This window comes from Delphinapterus leucas, chromosome 18 (genome assembly GCF_059928025.1).
Source record: "Delphinapterus leucas isolate spDelLeu-1000000601 "Yukka" chromosome 18, BTC_Dleu_Yukka2, whole genome shotgun sequence".
NCBI classification, from domain to species: domain Eukaryota; kingdom Metazoa; phylum Chordata; class Mammalia; order Artiodactyla; family Monodontidae; genus Delphinapterus; species Delphinapterus leucas.
The window spans coordinates 75,625,645-75,651,193 of record NC_143146.1 but is presented as its reverse complement, the minus strand read 5'-3'; the positions used below and the strand labels follow the sequence as shown (position 1 = coordinate 75,651,193).

At 45.8% G+C, this 25,549-nt stretch overlaps 1 protein-coding gene across 1 annotated transcript in view; it reads left to right on the top strand.

The window, feature by feature from the left end:
- The first annotated feature begins 5,859 nt into the window (after positions 1-5,859).
- The window catches only part of ATP8A2 (ATPase phospholipid transporting 8A2), a 444,846-nt gene continuing 425,156 nt past the window's right edge, over positions 5,860-25,549 (top strand). The window contains exon 1 of the mRNA XM_022574515.2: positions 5,860-6,004. Within this exon, the coding sequence (XP_022430223.2) occupies positions 5,904-6,004 (101 nt within the window). The 5' untranslated portion in view covers positions 5,860-5,903. The remainder of the gene's footprint in view (positions 6,005-25,549) is intronic.

The following is a 25,549-nucleotide window of genomic DNA, read 5'->3' as shown; positions in this document are numbered from 1 at the left end:
TGAAACTCTTTGGGAAGGGGAGTGTGTGTGTGTGTGTGTGTGTGTGTGTGTGTGTGTGTGTGTGTGCGCGCGCACGCGCGTGCGCCCGCGCCCATGCACATGCACATACCTCTTGTTGCAAATCTCTGTGATAATTGCACTAGTTTCCTGGAAATCTTTCTGGAGGCAAAAAAACCCACCTTTATTTAAAAGTACATAAAAAATTTAGGAAGATGGCATAACCAACTTTAAAAAAATTTTCTAAAAATACCTTATTGAAATATAGTTGATTTACAGTGTGTTAATTTCTGCTGTACAGCAAAGTAACTCAGTTATACATATACATATATTCTTTTCCATCATGGTTTATCACAGGGTATTGGATATAGTTCCCTGTGCTGTACAGTAGGACCTTGTTGTTTACCCATCCAACTTTTAACTGACGTAGCAAAAGCCCAAACACCTATGTTTCCAGGAATTTTATGTCCTATCTTATTGATAAAGGGGAAATTTAGTCTAATTTCCCCTTGAGGAGGGGGTTGGGATATAGTCAGTTTAACTGTAAAAGAACTTGGTTTAAATGAGGGGTCAGTGAAATCTGGCCTGCGGGGCTGGGGGCTGGAATGGTTTTTACATTTAAGACTTTTGTGTTTAAAAAAAAAAAAAATGAGACTGAGGCCACATGTGGCCCAAAGCCTAAAATATTTACTACCTGACTCTTCGCAGAAAAAGTTTGCCAACCCTTGATTTCTGTAACTGATTTGTTTTGCGGATGAAAAAACCAAGGCTCAGGTGGCCTGAGCTCATAGGGCAGCTGGTTCCAGTGGAAGGGGAATCGGGTTCAAGTGTCTGCAGATCTGGCTTCTCACCCAGCTTTCCTTGGACCGAATACACTTTTGTGATTGTTAACAGTTTCCCTTTGACTCCGTCATCCTAGAATTCAGTGATGTCTGCAGGGCGATTCTAATACTAACTACCCAGAGTTAGTCAAACTTCACAGGTTAAGGACACAGTTCTCTAAGTCTGTCCTCATTCAGACCCCAGCTGCGAGGTCTGGGGTCCCCGGGCCACCTGCACTTCTGAGCAACTGGCTACAAATTCAGGGTTCCCATTGACCCTGTAGTTTCAGTAATAACTAGAATAACAGTGCTCAGGAAAGAGTGCTATACTTATGATTATAGTTTTATCAGAAAGGGTACAAATCAGGACCAGCGCAAAGAGACAGAGCGAGGTTTGGCAGGGTCTCGGTGGGAAGCTTCCTCAGGACATGTCACCTGAGCTTTGGTGTCCATAGTTTTGTTGGGGTTTCATTACATGGGTGTTATTACTTGTCCATATGTTGAACTTTCACCAGAGAGAACTTTCTACCTGAGAAACTTTCCTGCCTAACAGGGCGACCTTTGTTTTCCAAATGTTTCCTCCGCCTTCCCATGAAAGCTCTTCCTTCCTGTGTGTCCTGACCCCTCCCCCTCTCTTTAGCTCAGGGTGTGTTAGAAGCTGCAATTTTCTGGCCGCCTCTTTTTTTTTTTTAATATCTTTATTGGAGTATAATTGCTTTACAATGGTGTGTTAGTTTCTGCTTTATAACAAAGTGAATCAGTTATACATATACATATGTTCCCATATCTCTTCCCTCTTGCATCTCCCTCCCTCCCACCCCCCCATCCCGCCCCTCTAGGTGGTCACAAAGCACCGAGCTGATCTCCCTGTGCTATGTGGCTGCTTCCCACTAGCTATCTATTTCACATTTGGTAGTGTATATATGTCCATGCCACTCTCTCACTTCGACCCAGCTTACCCTTCCCCCTCCCCGTGTCCTCAAGTCCATTCTCTATGTCTGTGTCTTTATTCCTGTCCTGCCCCTAGGTTCTTCATGACATTTTTTTTTTTAGATTCCATATATATGTGTTAGCCTACGGTATTTGTTTTTCTCTTTCTGACTTACTTCACTCTGTATGACAGACTCTAGGTCCATCCACCTCACTACAAATAACTCAGTTTCGTTTCTTTTTATGGCTGTGTAATATTCCATTGTATATATGTGCTACATTTTCTTTATCCATTCATCTGTCAGTGGACACTTAGGGTCCCGCATTTTTATGGGATTCCTGTATATAGGTGTCCAGTCCCTGTGTCTCCCTCCCGCACCCCCAGTCAGGAGGTCAGGCTGATGTCAACTGGCTCAACCCCCAACTCTGCAGCCGCCTGGTTTTTTCTGGCAGGTCAGTCCCCATTCTAAGACTGTCCACGGTCCACTATGAGTCACCTCATTGGCATAAACGCAGGTTGCTCAGAAGGGCCCATAGACACTCCTATTACTTGGGAAATTCCAAGGGGCCAGAGGCCACTCCCCCAGGAAGCCAGGGCTAAGACCAACCAAATTCTTTATTCTGAAACAGTGTCCGAGGTCTGACTCTTTCCACAGAGCTAGTTAGAGGTGCTGCCCAAAGGCTTCTCACTTTCATAGGTTTCTGACTTAGGAAGACTAGAATATTTCCTTTCCAAGAATTTATTCTGTGAGATAGTAAAACTCCTTTGCGAGTGAAAAGGGCAGAAAAATTTTCCTTCTACCCATCTAGGTTCTTCAGCTGGTCTAATAATCAAGTTGGCAGAAGACAGCTTAACAGAAAAACAGATCATCTCCCCGGGTCCCATGTCAAAGTTTTCAGAAGGCAGACCCTTAGTGGCCCGTCGTGGACCAAGTAACCATCCCTGGTGGGAAGGATGAAGGGGACTGTAAGACACAGACCTGCCTGCTGGGCTCCCTGTCCCAAGCGAGTGGGGGAGGAAAGGGGTCAGGTTACCAGACCAGGGAGCAGTCCTTGGCTCCGGGGCTGGGCGGGGTGGGCCTCTTCAGAAGGCACACACTACATTAGCCCTTTGTGTATCCAGTTGACATGTGCTTACAGGCCGCCTCCTGTGTGCTGGGCGTTACTCAGGATGACGGGGTGGAGCCCGGAAATAGACGAAAGTCCTGCCCCCAGGTCTTGGCCGTCAGCTGTTCCTTCTGTGTTGCACTGTACGCATCTGTGTCTCCTCTTTCCTTTTACCTCGGCTTCTTTCTCAGTAGATGCTTCCTGACTTGCCTCTGTCTGCTGACACCGGGTTTATGTACGTGGGGCAGTTGTAAACACACACTCTGATTTTGTACGGTGGTATTTTCAAAGTGCGTTAACTCAGGATTCATCTCATGAGTCTGAATTTGAAACCTAAGTCACATAGTGCTTTGCTATACGTGGTACAGTATTTTACTTAGGCAAGACATTTTCAACAAATTGTGTTATTTTGAAAATATTAACGTTTTTCTCCAAAGGAGGATTGGGTCCAGATGAGGCCACTGAGGCAGAAGAAAGTTATCTGAGTCTTGGGGGTGGGGTGAGGGAGACTGTATTTCTACTTAAAATAAAGTTCCAGATTTGGCCCTACTGTCGTATAGAAAGACGAGCTGGCCTGGTGCATGCCACGTACTTGGGACATATTTCACTTAGTTCTGTTATCACTAATTGTTTGTATCAATAATTTTTTCACTCTAATATTTATTATCTGACATTGAAATTCTTGTTTGGGCAAACTTGTTTCCTTTTTTTTTTTTTTTTTTTTTTTTGCGGTACGCGGGCCTCTCACTGTTGTGGCCTCTCCCGTTGTGGAGCACAGGCTCCGGACGCGCAGGCTCAGCGGCCATGGCTCACGGGCCCAGCCGCTCCGCGGCACGTGGGATCTTCCCGGACCGGGGCACGAACCCGCGTCCCCTGCATCGGCAGGCGGCCTCTCAACCACTGCGCCGCCAGGGAAGCCCTGGTTAATGTTTTTGAGAGCAGGAGCCAGCTCTTTTTTGCTTGTGTTCTTGGCTGCCTCTTACAAGGGATTCTCAGTTAGGACTGCCCGTTTGTGTCCCTTGAGGAGCTTTGAAAAGAAAAGCGTCAGAATTGGTCACGGTTGGGCCCAGGAACGAGTAAATTTTGAGTGCTTTCTCGGTGATGATGCGCAGAGTTGAGAGCCACCGAACAAAGACCACCTGGCAGTGAACCGTTTTGTCCACAGTAGGGTCACGGGTCTGAGCCCTCGGTGCAGGTCACTGCATCCCTGCCTGGAGGATTCAAATCGACCTTTTATTAGACTGAAGTAAAAGGGACTTATTCAGCCAGCGAATATGAGTGCCCGCTGTGTGCCAGGCACTGTTCTGGGCGCTGAGGTCACTGCATTGAACAGAACATGTCTCTGCTGCCCTGGAGCTTTTGCTCTTGGATTTTGGAAGACAGACCATAAATAGTGTCAGGTAATGATGATAAAGCTGTGGAGGAGAGCAAAGTGGGATGAGTGAGCAGAGCGGAAAGCAGCACTTTGATTCAGGCTGGCTTAAGAACTATCCCCTGTCGGCATTAAATCAGCAAATGCTTTAAAACCAGCCTACTCCGGCGGCTCCCAGGCCAGCCAGTCTCCAAGGACCTGCTGCCCTCTGCTGACCCTGTGGATAAGCAGAGGCGGAGCAGAGGGACCCCGGAGAGCGGAGGCTGGAGGACAGGGTCTGAGGCTGGGGTCGTGTACTGAGACTTGTGCCTGGTTTGTGACCAGGGGCCCGGCTGTGAGCACATCTCACGACAGCACAGCAGCTCTCAACGCCCAGTTTGATATTTGGGTGTCCTTTTCTTAGGATGGGGATTATAACAGGATTCTAACCACTTTAAAAAAGATGACATACTTCCATAGCCAAAGCTGTCTCTTTCAAAATGTTTCTGAACGTGCTTTGTAGCTATGAAGTGGCTGTTTACTGAAGTGAGATGCCCGTTTCCTAAGTTATAGGCAACACCTGTTTCTTTCATAGGTGGAAAGTGCGGCAGGTATTAGGGCAGATGCAATTTAAGGAAAAGCAGAGAAGACTGTCATCTGTATGGCACTTATTTTTCTGTGGGCCTTGACGTCAGGGCCCCGCCCCACCCCAAGGTCAAATCGCGAGGTGGGTGGCCCCGTGCAGTGAGGGACCCTGTCTTGTATTTGGAGGGGTGTGTGTGTGGAGGGGTGTGCACCTGGGCAGACATATTGGGTGTGTCATCGTTGTCCCTGCCGACCGCTCCTCAAGTGAAGGTTACGGGGAGCTTTAGCCCAAGAGAGGCTCGGCGCTCTAGGACTGAAATCGCATCTTAAGGAGATAGACTGGCTTGGGTCTTAACAACAGAAGCCCTGGATGAAGGCTCACGTCGCGCCCGCGAGCGGGGATGGGCGGGATTCTGCTCTCAGGTCGCCAGGCGCGTCGGGGGAGAAAAGCTGCTGGTTCGTTCCAGAAACCAGGGGACCAGCCCTCTGCACTGAGGGTCTGGAATTTCATTCTGGAGCACAGAGGTGTCTTCCACCGTCCTCTCTGGCGGCCGAATGCAGGGCACACCCCCTTGCTGTGTCTCTCCGTTCCCCAGCGCAAAGAAGCCGGGAAAGCCTAGCTCGGGAATTCAGTCCCTGGGCCTGGAGGGGGAGCTCGCCCCGGGGAGGGGAGGCTCTGGCCTCTGCTCCCCGCATCCGCTCGGCCCACGTGGCCCTACCTGCAGGGGTGCGCCCCTCGCCACCCCCGCGGGGACTGCGCTCCCCGCGCCCAGGCCCGGCTGGCCGGGGAGGGGGGAGGGGCGGGAGGGGGCGGGGCGAGGGGCGGGAGGGCCGAGGTTTCCACCCCCGGGAGGGGCTCCTCAGCGCTGGGGACCGGCGCGGGCGGGGCGGGGCGGGGCGGGGCCGACAAGCTGCGCGCGTCTCCAGGGGCCGCCGAGGTACAGCTGCGGCGCGTCCCCCGGAGCATCCTTTCTAGCTGGTCCCCGCCCGCCCGCCCGCCCGTGCTGCTGCCTGTGCCGGGCGTGACTTCTTTGTGTTCTGCTTTCTGACCGCGCCTCTTCTCCGCAGGACCTGTTCGTTCTTCTTCGGGCTACAAGAAGGCAGATGACGAGATGTCCCGGGCCACGTCTGTTGGGGACCAGCTGGACGCACCAGCCCGCACCATTTACCTCAACCAACCGCATCTCAACAGATTCCGTGACAACCGGATCAGGTAGGAGGCGGCAGCCAGCCGAGAGTCGCAGGAAGCGGTTAATTCACAGCTGGGATGTGGCTCGGCTTCCTCTCCTGGGCTTTTCCACGCACCTGGCCAGCCCCCCGCCCCTCTCTGCTGTCGCCAGCCCCCTCCACTCCCCTCCCCCTCAAGCCTGGCAGTCTACACCCGCGTTTCCAATCGGGTCATGGGAATATAGCTCGTACCTTTCTCTCCTTTGCGTTGGTTCTGTGCTCAGGCTGGCTGTGAGCCCGGAGGACGTTTTTAGGCTTCCGTCCCTGGCAAAAATGAGGTTTCTCGTCTCTTCATCCCTGAGTGCCCTTCCAAGAATTCCCCACTCCTGTTTTAAGCCAACTGATAGCTCTCCTTAACAAGTTACCGACTGTAATGTGGAGAAGCGCTTTATACTGGAATCCCTCAGGTCACAAGAACTCGCATTCAGCTCTCAATGCCCAGGACATTTGTTAAGAGGGCTTTATTTGCTGGGAAACTTTGCCCAGAGTTAGCGGGAAGACGGATGGACGCTAACATGTAAACGTCTGCTTTTTGCCGGCCACTCTCTTGGATGCTTTAGCTACACTGGCTTTATAAAATCTCAGAACCCCTTGAAGAAGGCAGTCTTACCTTCAGATGTGGAGACTGACGGAGAAGGATGTTAAATATGGCCATTTAGCTACTAAATGGCATAGCTGGAAATAGAACCTAGCCTGCCTTACTACTAAACCCAAAGTCTTTCTGCTGTGCAAAGCTAGATCTTTTAGGCATGTGAGTTAGCGTGTTTGCAAATTTCATTAAACTTTCAGGCTTAGACAACTTTATCTCTGGGATTGACTTCAGAGGTTGTAGTTCTGTGAGTGGCTCAGAACACCATGCTCAGGTGTAGAGAAGGTAAGTGATTGGTCGGGTTACATACGGATTATTGACAAACCAGGCCAGGGCTCCTTTGTGAAAGCGCCAGCTAAAGCTTTGTTATGTGTTAAGTGTTCCTCTGCAGCCGTAGCACTTGAGCTTAGCCTGACATCTTTCTTCAGAAAGGCCTGGCTGTTGGACATTATTGTAGCTTGATAGGATTGGGGATAAAATAATGGTGCATATACTATGCAGAAGTGACGCTTTCATTTATTAAAAGAGTGTTAGATTATCCTGGATGGCTCTATTTTGGGTTTTAAGAATGACCGTTGGGGCCTATTTAATACTTAAGCGTGTAGCTTGGAAGAATAGCTGAGACCGAATTCAAGGCTGAGTGGGCTTGGTTTAAGATACAGAGCCTCAAGCACGAGTTCCCGCTTCACTCACTAGGATAGCTCTAATCAGAAAGACAGTAGCAGGTGTTGGCGAGGATGTGCAGAAATGGGAACCGTCCTACATTGCTGATGGGAATGAAAAATGGTGCAGCTGCTTTGCAAGACAGTTTGTTTCTTAAAAGGTTAAATGTAAAGTTACATATGATCCAGAAATTCGAGGTGTATATACCCAAGAGAAATGAAGACGTATGTCCACACAGAAACTGGTATAGAAGTCCCTAGCAGCATTATGATAGTAGGTAAAAGTGGAAACCGTCCAAATGTCTGTCGACTGACAAGTGAGTAAATAAACCGTGGTACATCCATACAGTGGAATATCATTTGGCCACAAAAAAGAATGCACTTCTACAACATGAATTAACTTTGAACACATTATGCTAGGAGAAGCCAGTAATAGGCCTCCTGTATGATTGTATTTATATGAAATACCCAGAGGAGGCAAATCTACGGAGACATAAGATTAGTGGCTTCTAGGGCTGAGGAGTAGGTTGGGAAAAGAGGAATGACTGTAAGGTACACGGGGTTTCATTGGGGTGATGGCTACACAACTCTGTGAGATATACTTAAACCATCTGCAACGCGGCACTGACATTATAGTTCCATTTCCTTAGACTTTCTCATGTGTGACCTTAAGATATTTTCAATAGTATTTTTGCTTAGTTCCTATTAATTTCGGCATCCATTTGTGCATGCTTAAAGCTGGGAGAATGAAATAGGGGTCTTTGTTTTTTGTCTGAATTCTCTAGTTCCCATGGAAGGTGAAGATTTTTAAAAGCCTTGGTAGCGAGGCCTCACAACCTGTTCTGTCATTAAGACTCACATTGGCTTTAAAAATTTTTTAATTTATTTTTTATTGGAGTGTAGTTTATGTACAATGTTGTGTTAGTTTCCGGTGTACAGCAAAGTGATTCAGTTATACACCCATATATATATATAAATCCTTTTTCAGACTCTTTTCCATTATAGGTTATTACAAGATATTGAATATTGTTCCCTGTGCTGTACAGTAGGTCCTTGTTGGATCTGTTTTATATATAGTAGTGTATAAAACACTGCTAATTTATCCCTCCCCTCACCCCTCCCTTTTGGTAACCATAAGTTTGTTCTCTATATCTGAAGACTCACAGTGACTTTTGAAACTGATTTTTATTATTAATCAAAGAGACTTCCAGCGGCTGCCTGTTATACAGTTTCATTTGTACTCTTGGGGGTGGGGGAGGGCTAAGTGGGAGTATACCGTGGGTTGGCTAGGAAGAAAGTAGGTAGACACAAACCATTCCATTTAAAGCCTTGTATGTGAGTGTATAATTGAATTAGTTAAATATGTTAAATCTTACAATTCATACAGTTTGAGTTCATGGCTTATACTGTGAGCATAGGTTTCAGAGTATACTGAATAGGCTCTAAGAAATTAAAGTATGGTGCCGGCTGTTCTAGAAAATGGTCTTCCAGTACTCACTTTACCTCCACTGTATATTTAATTAGGAACTACTAATGGTAATGTGACTCATAGTTCATTAAAGAATCGATTTTAAAGCTTCTTGGCATAAGTTTAAGGATTTTACAAAATGTTGAACAATATTGTTTCAGCACTTGAATATCGCTGAAATCGTTTTATAAAATACTGATTTTTTTAAAAAATAAGGCTTTTTGTCTTTGTCATGACTGTTTGTTGAAAGTTGTTAAAGCTACTCAAAGGGGTATTTTCATTAAAGGGAGTTGATAAAGGAGTTATTTTTCTTAATATAGTTTTTCTTGGGAAAACATTAATGGTTTTTCCCGGAAGCTGGGGCATATGGAGTGTTGATCCCAGATAGCTTGCATCTAAACTGAGGCTTTTGAAAAGAAGGGACCACGTGGGACAGATGGGGCTCACGCTGGTCCATGGAGTGGGGGTGTCTGGTGTATCTGATGCCCCGCACCTCTGTAGGCTGGCCCTCCCTGGAACCGAGCTCTCGCACTTACCCTCCCCACCCGAGGCCATCTCTGGCTTGGAACCTCATGATGGTGGCAGTTGCTATGTGACTGCCTTCATGGGCAACTGGTGTTTTGACTTCACGGAAGGGGTTGGAGTTTGCCAAGGCGGGATGTGGTGGTTGTGTGTTCGGGGAGGTTGGTGAGGGGCAGCATGGTACAATTCAGGGCAGCGATGGATGGTCCGGGGTTAACGTCTGGACTGGTGTGTCCATCCAAGAAGGAGGCTCCACCAGGCAAGTGGGAGTGAGAAGGTCACTGCCGGGGTTAACTGGCTTTGGCAGCCCCAGGGGAATGCCAGACATGGTGACTCAAATTCCAAGCAATTCCTTGAAATTCTGGAAGGGTTTGTGCCATGTCAATGGATGTCTCTCTAAACCTTGTTCTTGACACTGCAGGTAACACCAGCGTTTGATCTGAAGCTGTGGTAGGTTGAAGTTTTCCATTATTGAAGCCAATGAATTTGGATTATCAAAATCATAGAGAAATAGAACATGGTCTTTTTCTCCTAGGCATTGATCTTCTAGGACCTTAACTGTGAAGACAGTAACTGTCTTCAATCATCCAGCAATGACTAGATTTTACAGTGTAATTATTACATCTACACATGAAAGATTGTATATATGTCTACTTGACAAGATTCCTTTTTTCTCAAGTGTACAATCACATCTTTAAAATGTAACAGCTTTATTGAGAAATAATTCACATACCATATAATTCACCCATCTAGAGGATGCAGTTCAGCGGCTTTTACTATATTTAAGGTTGTTCTAAAGTTGTGGTGATGGTTGTACATTTTATCGCTTCCAGAGGAAACTCTGTACCCCTTAGCTGACATCTCCCCATCCCCTCCTCCCCGGCCTGAAGCAACCACTAATCCACTTTCTATCGCTGTAGATTTTCCTGTTCTGGACATTTCATATGAACGATACCATTTCCCTTTAAGCATTTTAAGTTAAATATTAAAAGCTTATAGAAAGCTTGCTATTTAGTGGAACCTGGTGGCGAATAATTAATTTTGTGTATCTAAATTTTAAAAAATGTTTCAAGTTATACAGTTTTTCTTCCGGAAAATACCTTGAAATGATTTCCTGATCAAAGGAATGGGCAATATTTATGTCATCAAGATCAGGCACGTGCAGTCTTTTTATGTGACTATCGAGCATGCCATTTAAAACAGTGAGTTTCAAGGCTGTCAAACGGTTTTCTCCAGTATTTGAAATGAGGCCTTCAGAGCAAGTTAGGAATGTTTACAGACACTCAGATTTGAATGAGTCATTCATTTCAGGTGGGAGTTAAAGATGGCGAAAATCTTCATTAAAGCGCTAACTCGAGCTTTGTCAAGCTATTGCATTGCTAAAGGTTGCTTTGCCTTAAGAGAAAATTGCTTCATAGGGATAGTTTGCTGATTTTGTCAGGATAAGTTTGGAGTAGAATTTTGCCTTTATAGAAAGGGGAATTGAGCACTGGGTGGTAGGTTTAATAGCATCACGGTTTCATAATATTAGGGTGGGATCCTGATGCCTAAGAGGAGATTTTTCTTTTACAGAGTGAAGAGAACAAAGTCATCTTCGAAAGCAGTTTGTACCCGAATAGCGGTGGTAAATGTTTGTATATGGTACCAGATCTAAGATCATGGAGGGCTGCGAGGATGAGCGATTCTCTCTAAACGGCTAAAGCCGCAGAATTTAGGTAGGATCTGGTCATCACACTTAAGGTGCTTACAGTTTAACAGAGAAACCATACCAAAATACCGGTAACAATCGTAACTTCCTTTTGATTCACCTACAGATCGTTGTCTTAAAAACCAAGGTTTATAGATCTCATGTGAGACAGTCATCCTTGTCAAGTTTGGCAAAGGTAAAGGTATATAAAATCCTTATCAAGAATAGTTGATGATGTTGAAAGCATTCCATCTGCCTACTTTAAAACGGCCTCAAGATTTTCTTCCATTTATGCTGTTTTTCATTGATCTGTTTATATTTTGAATAAAACTTGTATGTTCTTAAGGCATACAACATGATGGTTTCATACACATAGCAAAACACTGCAGTCAAGCTAATTAACCTATGATCTCTTCACAGAGTTAGCATTAGCTGTTTTTAATTTCAAGGCATATACTTGGTTAATCTCCAAACCAAGCACTCCTATCTATATTTTCTGAACATGGATGTCACAGCACGTCAGGAATCCTTACTCTTACACATGCCAGTAGCAAGTAAGGCCACAGAAGATGCTTGTAATTAGAATGCTTATCAGGTTTGCACCACTGGACAAGGCTTTTGAGGCATTTTGCAGATAAAAGCATTCAAATCGGGGGCCTTTGGCACTGTTTATTTCAGGTCACTATGGCATGCTTGAGCTTCCTTGAAATGTAGTATTTTTAGAAACAAAAGCATGTCAGCCTTGGGCCAGTTTGTATTTGATGTTTCTAAGGAAACAGCAAATGTCTAGGAGAACCGACTTGGATGGGTGATTGCTTCATCGAGTTGACCCTTGTATGGGTAGATCTGGTGCAGATTTTGAATTTGACTAAAGAAATGTCTGTGCCATTCCCATTTATAAAAACAGGCAAAGGTGTTGGGTTTGAGTTCTAGTCAGTCACTTATTTTCCCCTCCCCTAGTCCCAGATTCTGTTTAACTCTTACTGTCTTCTGTGAACTTGAGCGCTTCTGACTCTTACTGATAAAAAGAATTAAGCGTCAGGATTTGTGAAAAACACAAGTTAAAATTAACCAGAATTGGAGACGACTAGGGCGATGTGACAGCTACACGCAGTGTCAGTTCTAAATCAGATCTTGGCACAGAAAAGGTACATGGGAGGAAACACTGAACTTATTTTTTAAATTGAAGTATAGTTGATTTACAGTGTTGTGTTAATTTCTGCTGTCCAGCAAAGTGATTCAGTTATACACATATATACATTCTTTTTCATATTCTTTTCCATGATGGTTATTGAATATAGTTCCCTGTGCTATATACAGTAGGACCTTGTTGTTTATCCATTCTCTACGTAATAGTTTGCATCTGCTGATCCCAAACTCCCAATCCAGCCCTCCACCCCCCGCCCGGCAACCACAAGTCTGTTCTCTATGTCTGTGAGTCTGCTTCTGTTTCATAGATAAGTTCGTTTGTGTCTTATTTTAGATTCCACATATGAGTGACATCATATTTGTCTTTCTCTTTCTGACTGACCTCACTCAGTATGATAGCGTCTACTTGCAACTGTGTTGCTGCAAATGGCATTATTTTGTTCTTTTTCATGGCTGAGTAGTATTCCATTGTATATATGTAACACTGGTGAATTTTGAACTCTGTAGTTGGGGTAGTATTGTGCCAATCTCATTAAATTAGTTTTGATCATGATTCTAAGGTGATAGGAGATACTGACTTTGTGGGGGGCCTGGGTGAAGGTTTATGGCAACTCTGTACTATGTTTGCGACCCTTCTGTGAGCATCAACTTATCTCAAAGTAAAAATACACTAAAAACCAGAAGTATCCGGGAGAATAGGAACTAAATGCTCAACTCTTGCCTTTCTGTTGGATGCTTTGGGCGATGTTGGGTCCTTACTGGGGACAGATGTGTGTTTGAAGGGATGGTGGCCAGTATCTTCACGTATCCACGGTGCCGATCAGATGGGAAGGCAGCATCCCCTTAGCTGGCAACAGTAGGGTCTGTTTGCAAACGTCCGATCTAGTTGTGTCGAAGTTGAAAAAGTAGAACCGTGGGCTGCAGAAAATTCTGCGGTCAGAGTTCAGTCATGTGAGCTTTTGTGTAGTTATCTAGAAAGTAGCGTCTAAGTGTTCATTCTGCTACTTCTGGCTGAGTCACTCAACAGACAGCAGAAGCTTACTCAGAAATGCCAATCAGCAACCCTTTCAAGAGGGACAAAGCCTCGTGAGAACAAAAGGGGAGGTCTGACCATTGTTGGGAGGGAGGGAGGTTTTACAAAGAAATTTCCTGAAATCCATGAGGTTGGCTTGGATCATCTAAATGCTGATCTGCCCTTTTCTCCTAAATGAACACCAGCTCTTCAGAACTCAAACTGTAGGCTTTCAGATACCCTTACCTATGTTTTTAATTAGATGTAGTTAGGAAAGGATTTGGGGTTGAGTTTGGGATGTTGTGGTTGGTCCTTCAGAGGGATTATTCTCTGTATCTTCAGTATTTGTCCTCCATAGGCTCCTGGAGAGGTTTGGCTGGCTGGGGCTTTCAGACCTGCCTGAGACAAGCTGACAGCTGGGGCGAGGGCCTCGCTCTGTCACATAAGCTCTACAGCCACATCAGTGGTCTCCAGATTTTTTTGATCACGTGTCCCATCAGTAAAACTTTTTACCATGAACCTGGAATATGTCTATCTAACTGTCTGTCTATATGTATTACTATCATTGTCTGAAGACCCAATACGTATTTACCAAGATTCTCAGTTAAGAATTATGGATGTCAATCCATATTGTTGGTAACTTTCTTGATTTTTGAATATTTTCGGCTGATTTATCAGATTTAATTAAATTATCCTAACATTTAACCTGGAAAAATGATTTTGAAGAGCTTTTATTTCCTAAAGGTGCCAGTTGTACTGTTTATTTGCTTGTCATTCATTTATTATTTTCAAAACGTGGTTTGCTTCATTGCGTGGTTCTTTTTTTTTTTTTTTGGCTGCTGCATTAGGTCTTCTTTGCTGCGAGCAGGCTTTCTCTAGTTGCAATGAGCAAGGGCTACTCTTTGTTGTGGTGTGCGGGCTTCTTGTTGCGGAGCACGGGCTCTAGGTGCGCAGGCTTCAGTAGTTGTGGCTCATGGGCTCAGTAGTTGTGGCATGCAGGCTCTAGAGTGCAGGCTCAGTAGTTGTGGAGCATGGGCTTAGTTGCTCCGCGGCATGTGGGATCTTCCCGGCCCAGGGCTCGAACTCATGTCCCCTGCATTGGCATCTGGATTCATATCCACTGCGCCACCGGGGAAGTCCATTGCATGTTTCTGAAGCCACTTGTTCTTTTTGGGAGAGTCAGTCTAGTTGACAAGCACGCCTAGCTGGATGCAGACACTGAAACATGCAGTAATAAGCTGAGAGAACGGCCAGGGGAGGGCACCTTTGTTGCTCCCTTAGTCACTTAAGCTGCCAGGACAAAATACCATAGCCTGGGGGTTTAAACAACAGAGATGCATTTTCTCACAGTTCTAGAGGCTGGAAGTCCAAGATGGAGGGTGCCAGCATGGTCAAGTTCTGGTGAGGACCCTCTTCCTGGCTTGCATACCACCACCTTCTCATGTGGTGAGGAGAGAGAGAGAGAGAGAGAGACCAAGCTGTGTGGTGTCCCTTCCTGTGAGGGCACTAATGCCATCATGGGAGCCCCACCCTCATGACCCCATCTCAACTTAATCACCTCCCAAAGGCGCCATCTCCAATACCGTCACGGGGGATGCGGGTGGGGTGAGGGCTTCGACATAGGGATTTTTCAGGGGACACAGTTCAGTCCACAGCATCCCCTGACCCCCACTGTTAGGGCGCTTCTCCTTCAGCTGTGTTACAGAGGGTCTTGGGGCATTCAGTAAAGGTTATTGAAGCTAACTTTTTGGAGGTACATGTACATATAAGCTCTGATACCTTTCTCCTACACCCCAGGGTGGAAGCACCTGCTCTAGATTCTTTTCTTTGGAGAAAACCTGTGTGGTCAGACCCAGTCGGAGACCTTGACCTTAGGCCTCAGCAGCACCGAGACGCATGACAGTAAGGAGGCTGGGGCACCGTTTCCAAGCCTGCGCTGGTCTGTGCTAGGGAAGCACGTCAGCCCCCGACTGTCAAGAGTGATGCTCCGGGGCTGGGCATGGGTCATGGCTCTGCAGGGCAGGCCAGCGGCAGAGTGGGTGTGGGTGAAGCTGACGGTAGATGACCAGTGAGCTGGGTTGGAGGTGAGTAGTGGCTCACGTCGGGAGGGCATCCAGGCATGGGGGAGGCGCGTGCGAAGGGCAGAAGGTCTACCAGCCATGTGTGTGCCTTTCCAGAAACGATGCGATGATGCCTGAGGTGCCGAGAAAAGCCAGGCTCCTGGAGGTGAGTTAGCTGCAGAGAGGAAGGCTTTTAAAGGGGCAGGTGACAGCGTTACATTGTTTCCGGGACCCTTCCGGCTGATGCAGTTATATAAAGGAATATTCCTTAAGTTATCCAGTCAAAAAATGACTCCTTTATTTCTGCTCCTGTAAAGAGTGGAGGTTTCAAAAGTATTGTCTAGCATATGAAATGCGTTACCAAGCTCTGACAATTTAAAAAGAGCTCTTTATTTGAAAACAGTGAGGCGACATAGGCTGAGTAGTGCCATACTTACTTCCCCAGTATTCCGTCTCTGTTACAACTGCCTCCTGTTAATGTTTCATGTTACCTTTACAAATTCAGTCTAGGGTTGACAGATCAGAATAAATTGAATTACCTCATAAATGACTATGGCAGAAGGGCAAACAGAAACATTGACTTCTCTCAGTGTTACTCTTCTGCTGGACAGCTGCCACTAGGATTTCAGTAAAGTTTTGTTCACTATGTTTCCTTAGATGTTGCAGGAGAAATAATTTTAAGGACAGGAGGGAGTGTGTGTGCACGTATATACATAGTTATTCTCTGTATGGAGGTCTTGACATGGGGCAACCATGTTTATAAGCCCAGTATTGTCAATATTATGAAGTTGGGAAACTCCAAGGCCAAAGAAAACATCATGGGAGATTCCTTCTGATGTCTTTACCAATCTCCTTCCTCCATTCTGTGTAAATGCCTGCATGCGCACGCGCCCGCACACACACGTCCACACATACACACACACGCACATACGCCCGAAATGCTCACTTAATGCTCATAATTCATTTGCCTACAAAGGAACATCTGTCTCCATTGAGGGTTGGAGAAGTTATCTGTGATATTGTTTGCTATGGAATAAAATAAGTGTTTTATAGAAACCAACCCCTGATGTTTAAGGATTTGGGAATAGCGGATTGCTTTATAAGAAAGTTAGCTCAGTTAGGTTTTAAATCATAATACTTTCTATATAAATAGTTCACAGATATTAATGTTCTTCACAGCCAAGTATGTTTTCTCACCTAGCAGCTGAAGATAAATCAATTATGCATCGCGTGTTCTTTTGAACTGTTGGGCCAAGGGACCTCATGAATTTTGATATTTTGAGATACTACAATTAGAAAAAATGAATACAGTAAGAATGTCTGGGCTTTTTGAGAAACTCATATGCTGTTTACTTTTTGAAATACATCGGGTATTTAAAAAATTAGAACGGCCTAAACATGGGTCCACCTATGTCCGTGGAATAGTAATGTTGATAACGTAATGAACAGAGCAGTAGTTGAGTGATAGAGCTTTGTTGTAACGTCTGAGATGTATTCTCTGCTTAGTAAGACTTTGAAGAGAGTTGCTGACTGAGGGGGCAGGGGGTCGGGGAGAGATGGATTGGGAGTTTGGGGTTAGCAGGTGCCGACTATTACATATAGAATGGATAAACAACAAGGTCCTCCTGTACGGCACAGAGAACTGTATTTAATATCCTACAGACCATAATAGAAAAGAATATGCAAAAGAATATATCAACATATATGTGTAACTGAATCACTTCGCTGTTCAGCAGAAGTTAACGTTGTAAATCAAGTATACTTCAGTAAAATAAAATAAAAAAAGAGTGAATTGTCTCTAAAACCTTTTTGCCAGGTTGATGTAGCCCATAAATGATCAAATGCATTTTTGCGGAATTTTTGCAAGTGACCATCAGTGCCGATGGTCACTTCATGCCTGCACTCCACAGGCCATATTGCGCTTCCCATTTCCTGTCGCATGGTTGGAGAGACCAGGATGTATAGATCATTTTTTTTTTAAAAACCTTACATTGCATAAGAAAAATCTGTTTATTTGGTCTGGGGTGGGGCTCTGATTTCTGTTGGAAACTAGCACGTGGTGATTTTGTTGAAGGCGATCCTATTGTCACCCGTCCTGCAGTGCGTATGTCAGGGGATCATTGTGAGGATTAATTAATTAATATGCATAATTACTGAATTAACATGCAGAAAACACTGTAAACAGTGTCTGACTGAGTGCCTTATGAATTTTGATGTTCCCGTCATTTGCATTTTAGATAGTATGTTTGGCAATAACTTTCCACTAAACTTTGTATATAATCACTTGAGTTTAAAAAAAAAACAAAACACCCACCAGGTTTGGTGTTGTGTTAGTAGAGATTAAAAAATAATGTGCACATTGAATAGGCTGAGTGGATGTAAGGAACAAACACAAACATTTTCGTTTTGCTTAAACCTGATTTTTAAGATTTACTTTTAGTGTTTGCCTGAGGTTATCACAGAGAATTTTAAATTACTAAGTACTTACTGGAAAAATAGTAACAGAAAAAACTAGCAGTGTAAACTTTTTTTTTTTTTTTTTTGAATAGCCCGAGGAGGAAAGGCAATCAAAGTGAAGTAAAGTGGGCGAAGCAAATCTGGTCTGTAGGTCTTGGCTCTCCTGATTTCTGGCTGAATGACCTGTGCCAGTAATTTCCTGCATTTCCTCATTTGTCAGATGGGAAGCACATTTCCTTGAAGGTTTCTTGTGATCACATGAGGCTCCAAGTGTGAAAACGTCCAGAACGTGATGCACCATGGATATTGCCTCTCCGGTCCTTCATAATATGTCACGTAGGCCTATCGCTTTCTTTCTTTCCCTTTTTTCTTTTTAATTGTGCTAAATACACGTAACATAAAATTTACCATCCTCATTATTTTAAGTATTCGGTTCAGTAGGGTCAAGTACACTCACGTCATGGTGCACACAATCGCCAGGACTCTTCACCTTCCCAAACTAAGACTTTCTATCCCTCCAGCCTCCCCACCCACACTCCGCCTGACCCCCACTGTTCTATTTCCTGTCTCTCTGAATCTGTCTACTCCGGACGCCTCCTGTAATCTTCTTACTGCCCTTTGAAATAGTAATTCTCCACCATTGTCAGGAGTTTCAGGACTCTATCAAGCTGTCATTGTTTTTATGGTGTCTCCATCCTTTGATTCTTCTGTGCTTGATCTTACGTCTTGCTGTGTACCATGGTACAAAAAAGCCCCATTTTTCAAAATAGGTATAAAAGTTTAAAGGAAACTCAGATGACTTATTTTCTTCCCTGTTTCTCCCGTCGACTTTACCCATTTTCCCCTAATGGTCCTGGGAAAGTTGGGATATTCCTGGACCAGGATGGAGAATTGAAGGCTGGGGAAGAAGCTTGGTGGGATTGGGCATGGGCTTTAACCAGACCTGCCTTGTCAAGCAGGTGGTTTCTCCTGCCCCGGTTCAGGCTCTCTTTCTCCACTTGTTACGGTGACCCCCACCCCTCAACCATTTCCCTTCCAGGGGGTTATTTTTCTAGAACAGTGAAGGCTCTGGGATTCTTCATCCAGGGACCATTTCTACTTGTGTTGTGTAAGGTATGCAAGGCTGTGCTCATTCTACCGTTGGATTCCCGGTCCATCTCCCCCTGTTCCTTCTCATCCTGTGTTCTGGCTGCAGCGAGGTGCTCCCTGGGCCTTTAATCACGCGCTTTCCCTGGAGTGCTTTCTCCTTCCTTGCTAAAGCCTTTCGGTCTTTTAAGATTTGGGTCTCACATCTCTCTTTTTAAAAATATATTATTGAAGTATAGTTGATTTACAATGTGTTAATTTCTGCCGTACGGCAAAGTGACTCAGTTATCCATGCATATATACTTTTCCACTCTGGTTTACACAGGAGGGTCCCACATCTCTTAAGAGTGCCCTTCTTGTCTCACATCTCCTACCCCCTTGGCTGTCCAGCCCACTCCCAGCCCCGCAGCACTGCACTGAATGACTTTCTTCCACAGGTGAAGGTCAGAACTGAACAGAAAATAGGAATTGGCTTCACATGTTGTTCTAAGATTTCCCTTCCTACTTAATTGCTTATTGAACAGAACCGAACCCCCAAAGCAGTTACTTAAGCCTCAGAAATTTGTGTTTTGTGTGCTTTTTATGTTTTGCTTTTATATATAAAGTACTCCTGAAAGGGGGGCGCTGAGTTAAATGCTTTTAATGTCAGTTCTTCAGACTTAACATATTGTTGTCTGGCCTCAAATGCAGGTGCCTTTGGGATTTCATGTGATAGCTGGCACCCTTAGTCATTTCTATCAGCTGAAGTTTAAAATGTGTTCATTTGGCAAATTTATTTTTAGTCTCTAGTACACACCAGTCGCTGAGCTGCCGTTGGGGATATGATGGAAAAGCAAGGCATTGGTGACTTGTCTCTTTTCCCATTTTGCTTTAGTTTTTTGGTGGGTTTGGGTGCAGGTGATGACTTAGGGATCACATGTGTTATCCAGGCCTGGATCAGCTAGTTCCCCTCTGCTTTCTGGCTCACACCCTCAGCCTCTTAGAAAAGGAATTCCAGGAGCAGAAGAGTCAGCGCAGCCTTCTGGTGTGTTCTTCCCGGGTCGTGCCGTGTGTCACTTTCACTACCACGGCACCTTCCTCTTAGGCTCACCTTGCGGTACAGACTGCACCCAGGTGAGGGGGCCAGGCTCCCACATCTGAGCCTGCACCCCTAAGGAGAGGCCGGAAGGGAGGTGTGGGCGAGGTGGAGCTGGAATCCCCAATTCACAGGAAAAAGGTACGTAACTCACCTGAACCCCACAGTTTGTGGAGGACCAAAGAGCCACCTGCCCGAGGTGCAAACAGTAAAACCGACTAAAAGTCTGTCTGCTGTGCCTTGTCCTTGTGCCAACAGCATTGGTCTGCAGTGTCGGCAATAAAATAAATACACATATATGCTTCAAACTAGCGCATTTTTATTACTTTTAAATACATGTTATATTCGACATGGGAATTAGGAGCAGTCCCAGGTAACCCTCTGGCCTCCAGTGCACACAGACTAGATTTAATAAAAATCTTAAAATGGAAACATTTTCATAATTATTCCTTGTTTGCAAATTGGAGACCAAATGAAGAAAATAAAAAGCTACCATTAGTGGTATGATTCAGTAGTTGTCTAAATTATATTTTTTACAGAATTTTTATATTATACATTTTTACAGAATTTATAAATTATATTTTTTGGTTTTGTTAAATTTCACCTATGAGTTACTTGACAATTATTGACGTAAATGTTGTAGCAGCCTATAACCAAAGGATCAAAATTCAAACTGTTAGTTGTGCTTTTTTTTTTAACATGTTTATTGGAGTATAATTGCTTTACAATGGTGTGTTAGCTTCTGCTTTATAACAGAGTTGTGCTTTTTCTTGTACTATGATTTTAATATTTATTGGCATGATCAGATAAAACTTAATAAAGGCAGTGTTTGCTGCTTCCCGGTCAATTTTATATGTTTTACTTTCATGATTGTTACTGAATGTAATTTTGCCACACAGAGGAGGGGACTACTAAAACGCAATCTTCTCTGGGTCTGTGACCCACCGGATGCAAGCTGCCCCTCTGCCATCGTCCTGGGTCTCAAGCTGCCCTTGACCGTGGGCTGCATCTTCTCCTGCACCTGTGCCGCTGTATTTGGCCATAGCATCCTGTCTTCCGGGCCTAGGTTTCCTCTTGTGTCAAATGAGGGGCTCGAAGTAGATCTTTCAAGGTCTGTTCTGGCTGTGAAATCCTGTGGTCACTGTATCCTGAGTCCGTGGCCTGGCTTTGGGGGAACAGGTTCCGTTGACCTGTTGACCAGGTCCTGTTGCAGCTCCCACGCCTGCTGTCCTTAGCGCCTGAGGCAGGCGGGACCTGTGTCTCTCGCCCGTTGGCAGGTGTTGCAGGTGGTCTGTGAATGTGTCACGGATTCCCTGTTGCTTCGTTCCCTACGACTAGGAGTGAGAGATTTGCTCAGGTCTCCCTCTGCATTTGAGAGGAGATAGATTCTCTGTAGGCTCCAGAGTTTTACATTACATTCTTCTATGTTCTCACCCATCCAGTTAGGAGACTAATGCTATTACCAGACTGTCACAAATTTGGGGGTCAACTCGCTCCTGAGTTTTGCCTGACATGCTTTGTGCTGTGTCACTTAATACACGGAATTTACCATGCTGGTGGTGACATGGCTCCAGTTAGTATTTATTCGGCCTTATTCATTGTTTTGGCCTTAGACTTAATTTTGATGTAATAGTACAGCCTTTGCTTTCTTTTTGTTCACGTTTGTGTTTGTTGCTCATGAACTTGTTCTTAGTTTTTCTAAGTAACAGAATCCCCACCGAATTCCACCCTCTTCTTCTGTTCACTGGGGGCACCTGACCTCTCTGTTGTCACTTGTTTCATCTCCTATTTTTGCTTGCGTTTTTTCTGGACTCCTGGGCGTGGTTGCTGGCACCCATCATAGAATCACTAACCAAATGGGAAACGGGAGGCGGAGCCATCAGTTTGGACCACACTGACCTTGCACGTCTGGGATGGGCAGGCAGGTGTGTTCAGAGGTAAATATATTGGTCCAGGGAGGGCTTGTGGTAGAGGTCAAGGCTGGAGGTGGATTTGGTGACCGTGCACACACTGGTGGCGATTTGAGATACGGAAGTGAGTGGACAAGACCCTTGGGGATGTTGAACAAGAGGGTCCTGTCTAAGGTCCCCTCAGCGAAGGAGGGAGGGGACACGGTACCCGGGGAGGAGGGTGCAGAAGCCAAGCACGGCCCTTTGAGGAGGGAGGTGGGTAGGGACCCTTCCGCAGAGATGAGTCGATGAAGAGAGAGAGGCTGATGAAGGGGAGAAGCTCGGGCACGATTTTATATAAAAATAGATCTTGCCAGGAAGAGTCGTGAGCACGTTTAAAGGTTGAGGGGTCAGCAGTGAAGGGCGGGGGGGAAGGCTGAGGTATTGGACCGTCGGATGGTACGAGAGCCTGGTGGAGGCGCCTGGGGTTCAAGGGCAGCCTGTGGCCTTGGACGCGGACAGGAGAACCGTCCCTTCCTAAGAGGATGGGAAGGGCTGAGGCCCAGGGAGCAGCGGCAGCCAGTGAGCTGGGGGTCAAGGTGAATCAAGCCCTGTTTTCCCCACGGCAGGGGTAGGGGCACAGCTTCAGATGGAAGGAGCCAGGCTGGTGGGGGGATGGTTAGAGGAGGGGGGAGGGACCGGAGCAGTGACCTGGTGGTTGGGGGAGGGAGCTAACCCCTCCCTGTGGCCCAGAGAACCCAGGGAGCCACATGCGTGTCACTGCTCCGCAGTGGAGGGCCCGCTGGGCTTTGCTTCCTTGAGGAACACGTGTTAGTGTTTTTTAAACCTTTGGGGAAACGAAAAACCCCGGTGATGTAAAGAGATCAGCGGGGATTGGCCGCAGCGACTTCTGTGTGCGCTGGAGACTGTTCCGAGGGGGCTTTGTGCCTGGTGGGGGGGCTTTGACCTTCCTGCCACTGCAGAGGATTGAAACGCGCATAAACGTTTTATTAGGTTTCCTGGGAGCCCGACCGCCGCCGCAGCAGAGAAGGTATGGGGGCCGCTTTGGCAGAGACAGTGAGGGAGGCTGCAGGTACGGCGAGAGGGGAGACGAGAGGGGACGCAACATGTGTTCCGTTTCTTTGTTTCCGCTTTTGGAGGGGCAGGGACCCTGTGGGTTTTTAGAAGAGCTTTTCTTCTCTGATAGTCACAGGACCTTCATCTCTGTTCAAACAACTGAAAACAGAAGGATAAAAAGTGAATTGAAGCTTCTGACATTTTTATAACTGTTTGCAAACACAGTCACCACTGTCTTCCCATTGATTCTTTCGGACGCCTTCCGTCCACATCCATCCAGCAGCGAGTAAGCGTGATGCTCCGGTGGTTTCGTTTGTCACAGCGATGAGCTCCCCCTGCCCCTCATGTCCCCTGGCGGCTCTTTGCTAGGTGGTGTCCCGGAGATGACTGTACTCTTGTCCCAACGCCACCTCCCTCCGTGCAAGATCCCCCTTCCTGAACCGAGTTGGGTGTTTGCTCAGCTCTCCCCTTGGCTGGCACCTCCCTCCCCGACAGCTGTGTGAGCCCCGCTGTCCTGGCGTGTTGCTCCTAAGGACTATAAGGGTCAGATTTGGGTAAAAACAAAACAGGACTCGGGGGTGAGAATGGTGCCGTCGCCACCCTCCGCTTCCTCCCTGCAGGGTGGCACCTACCCACCTCCTCTTAGCTCAGAAAAGGCCAGAGTATCTAATGACCTCAGGATTGGCCAGTGGTTAAGACGTTGACGAGAAGTTTGACTTGCTTTTAAGAAGCAATGGGATTTGCTTTTGCAAAGGTTGATGGTGGGCTCCGGGGGAGGGGGAGAGGGACCTGGAAGCGAGGGTGGAGACTGGGGTCCCTTGTCTCCCACCCTATTTTTTCTTAAATCTTTATTGGAGTATAATTGCTTTGCCCTGGTGTGTTAGTTTCTGCTGTGTAACAAACTGAATCAGCTATATATATACATATATCCCCATATCCCCTCCCTCTTGCATCTCCCTCCCTCCCTATCCCACCCCTCTAGGTGGTCACAAAGCACCGAGCTGATCTCCCTGTGCTATGCGGCTGCTTCCCACCAGCTATCTGTTTTACATTTGGTAGTGTGTATATGTCCACGCCACTCTCTCACTTCGTCCCAGCTTACCCTTCCCCCTCCCCGTGTCCTCAGGCCCAATCTCTACGTCTGTGTCTTTATTCCTGTCCTGCCCCTAGGTTCTTCAGAACCTTTTTTTTTTTTAGATTCCATATATATGTGTTAGCGTACGGTATTTGTTTTTGTCTTTCTCACTTACTTCACTCTGTATGACAGACTCTGGGTCCATCTACCTCACTACAAATAACACCATTTCGTTTCTTTTTATGGCTGAGTAATATTCCATTGTATATATGTGCCACATCTTCTTTATCCATTCATCTGTCAGTGGACATGTAGGTTGCTTCCATGTCCTGGCTATTGTAAACAGAGCTGCAATGAACATTTTGGTACATGACTCTCTTTGAATTATGGTTTCTCAGGGTATATGTCCACTAGTGGGATTGCTGGGTCGTATGGTAGTTCTATTTTTAGTTTTTTAAGGAACCTCCATAGTGTTCTCCATAGTGGCTGTATCAATTTACATTCCCACCAACAGTGCAAGAGGGTTCCCTTTTCTCCACACCCTCTCCAGCATTTATTGTTTGTAGCTTTTTGATGATGGCCATTCTCACTGGTGTGAGGTGATACCTCATTGTAGTTTTGATTTGCATTTCTCTAATGATTAGTGATGTTGAGCATCCTTTCATGTGCCTCGTGGCCATCTGTATGTCTTCTTTGGAGAAATATCTCTTTAGGTCTTCTGCCCATTTCTGGATTGGGTTGTTTGTTTTTTTGATATTGAGCTGCATGAGCTGCTTGTAAATTTTGAATATTAATCCTTTGTCAGTTGCTTCATTTGCAAATATTTTCTCCCATTCTGAGAGTTGTCTTTTCATCTTGTTTATGGTTTCCTTTGCTGTGCAAAAGCTTTTAAGTTTCATTAGGTCCCATTTGTTTATTTTTTTTATTTCCATTTCTTTAGGAGGTGGGTCAGAAAGGATCTTGCTGTGATTTAAGTCACAGAATGTTCTGCCTATGTTTTCCTCTAAGAGTTTTATAGTGTCTGGCCTTACATTTAGGTTTTTAGTCCGTTTTGAGTTTATTTTTGTGTATGGTGTTAGGGAGTGTTCTAATTTCATTCTTTTACATGTAGCTGTCCAGTTTTCCCGGCACCATTTATTGAAGAGGCTGTCTTTTTTTCACTGTATATCCTTGCCTCCTTTGTCAAAGGTAAGGTGGGCATATGTGCGTCCCACCGTATTTTTATTTCTTGTCATCACTTTCCTGCTTCCTGTAGCCACATTCTAACACAGTTTCATGTTGTGCGGACCTTGATCTGAGCCCACAGCTCAAGCTTCCTGGTTAGTGCGTTTTGTACCCCTCCCCCCCGCCCCCGGATTTGAACCCTCTGAGCATGGGGTGAATTGAAGCTTCTGTTGGAGAACGACTGAGGACCGTCTGGCTCAGACTGGGTGGGGCAGTGAGGTCTACTTGGCAGAAACACTGCGGTGACGACCGGCCAGCAGAGGGCGCTGTGCTGCTGCTGGTCTGAGGTGTGCTCTGGGCTCTCCACCCGCAAGGCAAGCACAGGGGTTAAGGGAATACTTATTTGATGTGGCCAACCTAGAGCTCAACGGTCAGAGGAGAGAGAATTGCTTTCCCTGCTCTCTTTCCCCTACCCCTCACCCCCGCCCACACTCATACTCACGCACACACAGTTGAAATGATTGTGCACTGGGTAGACGTGAATAGAGAAAAGCTGGCA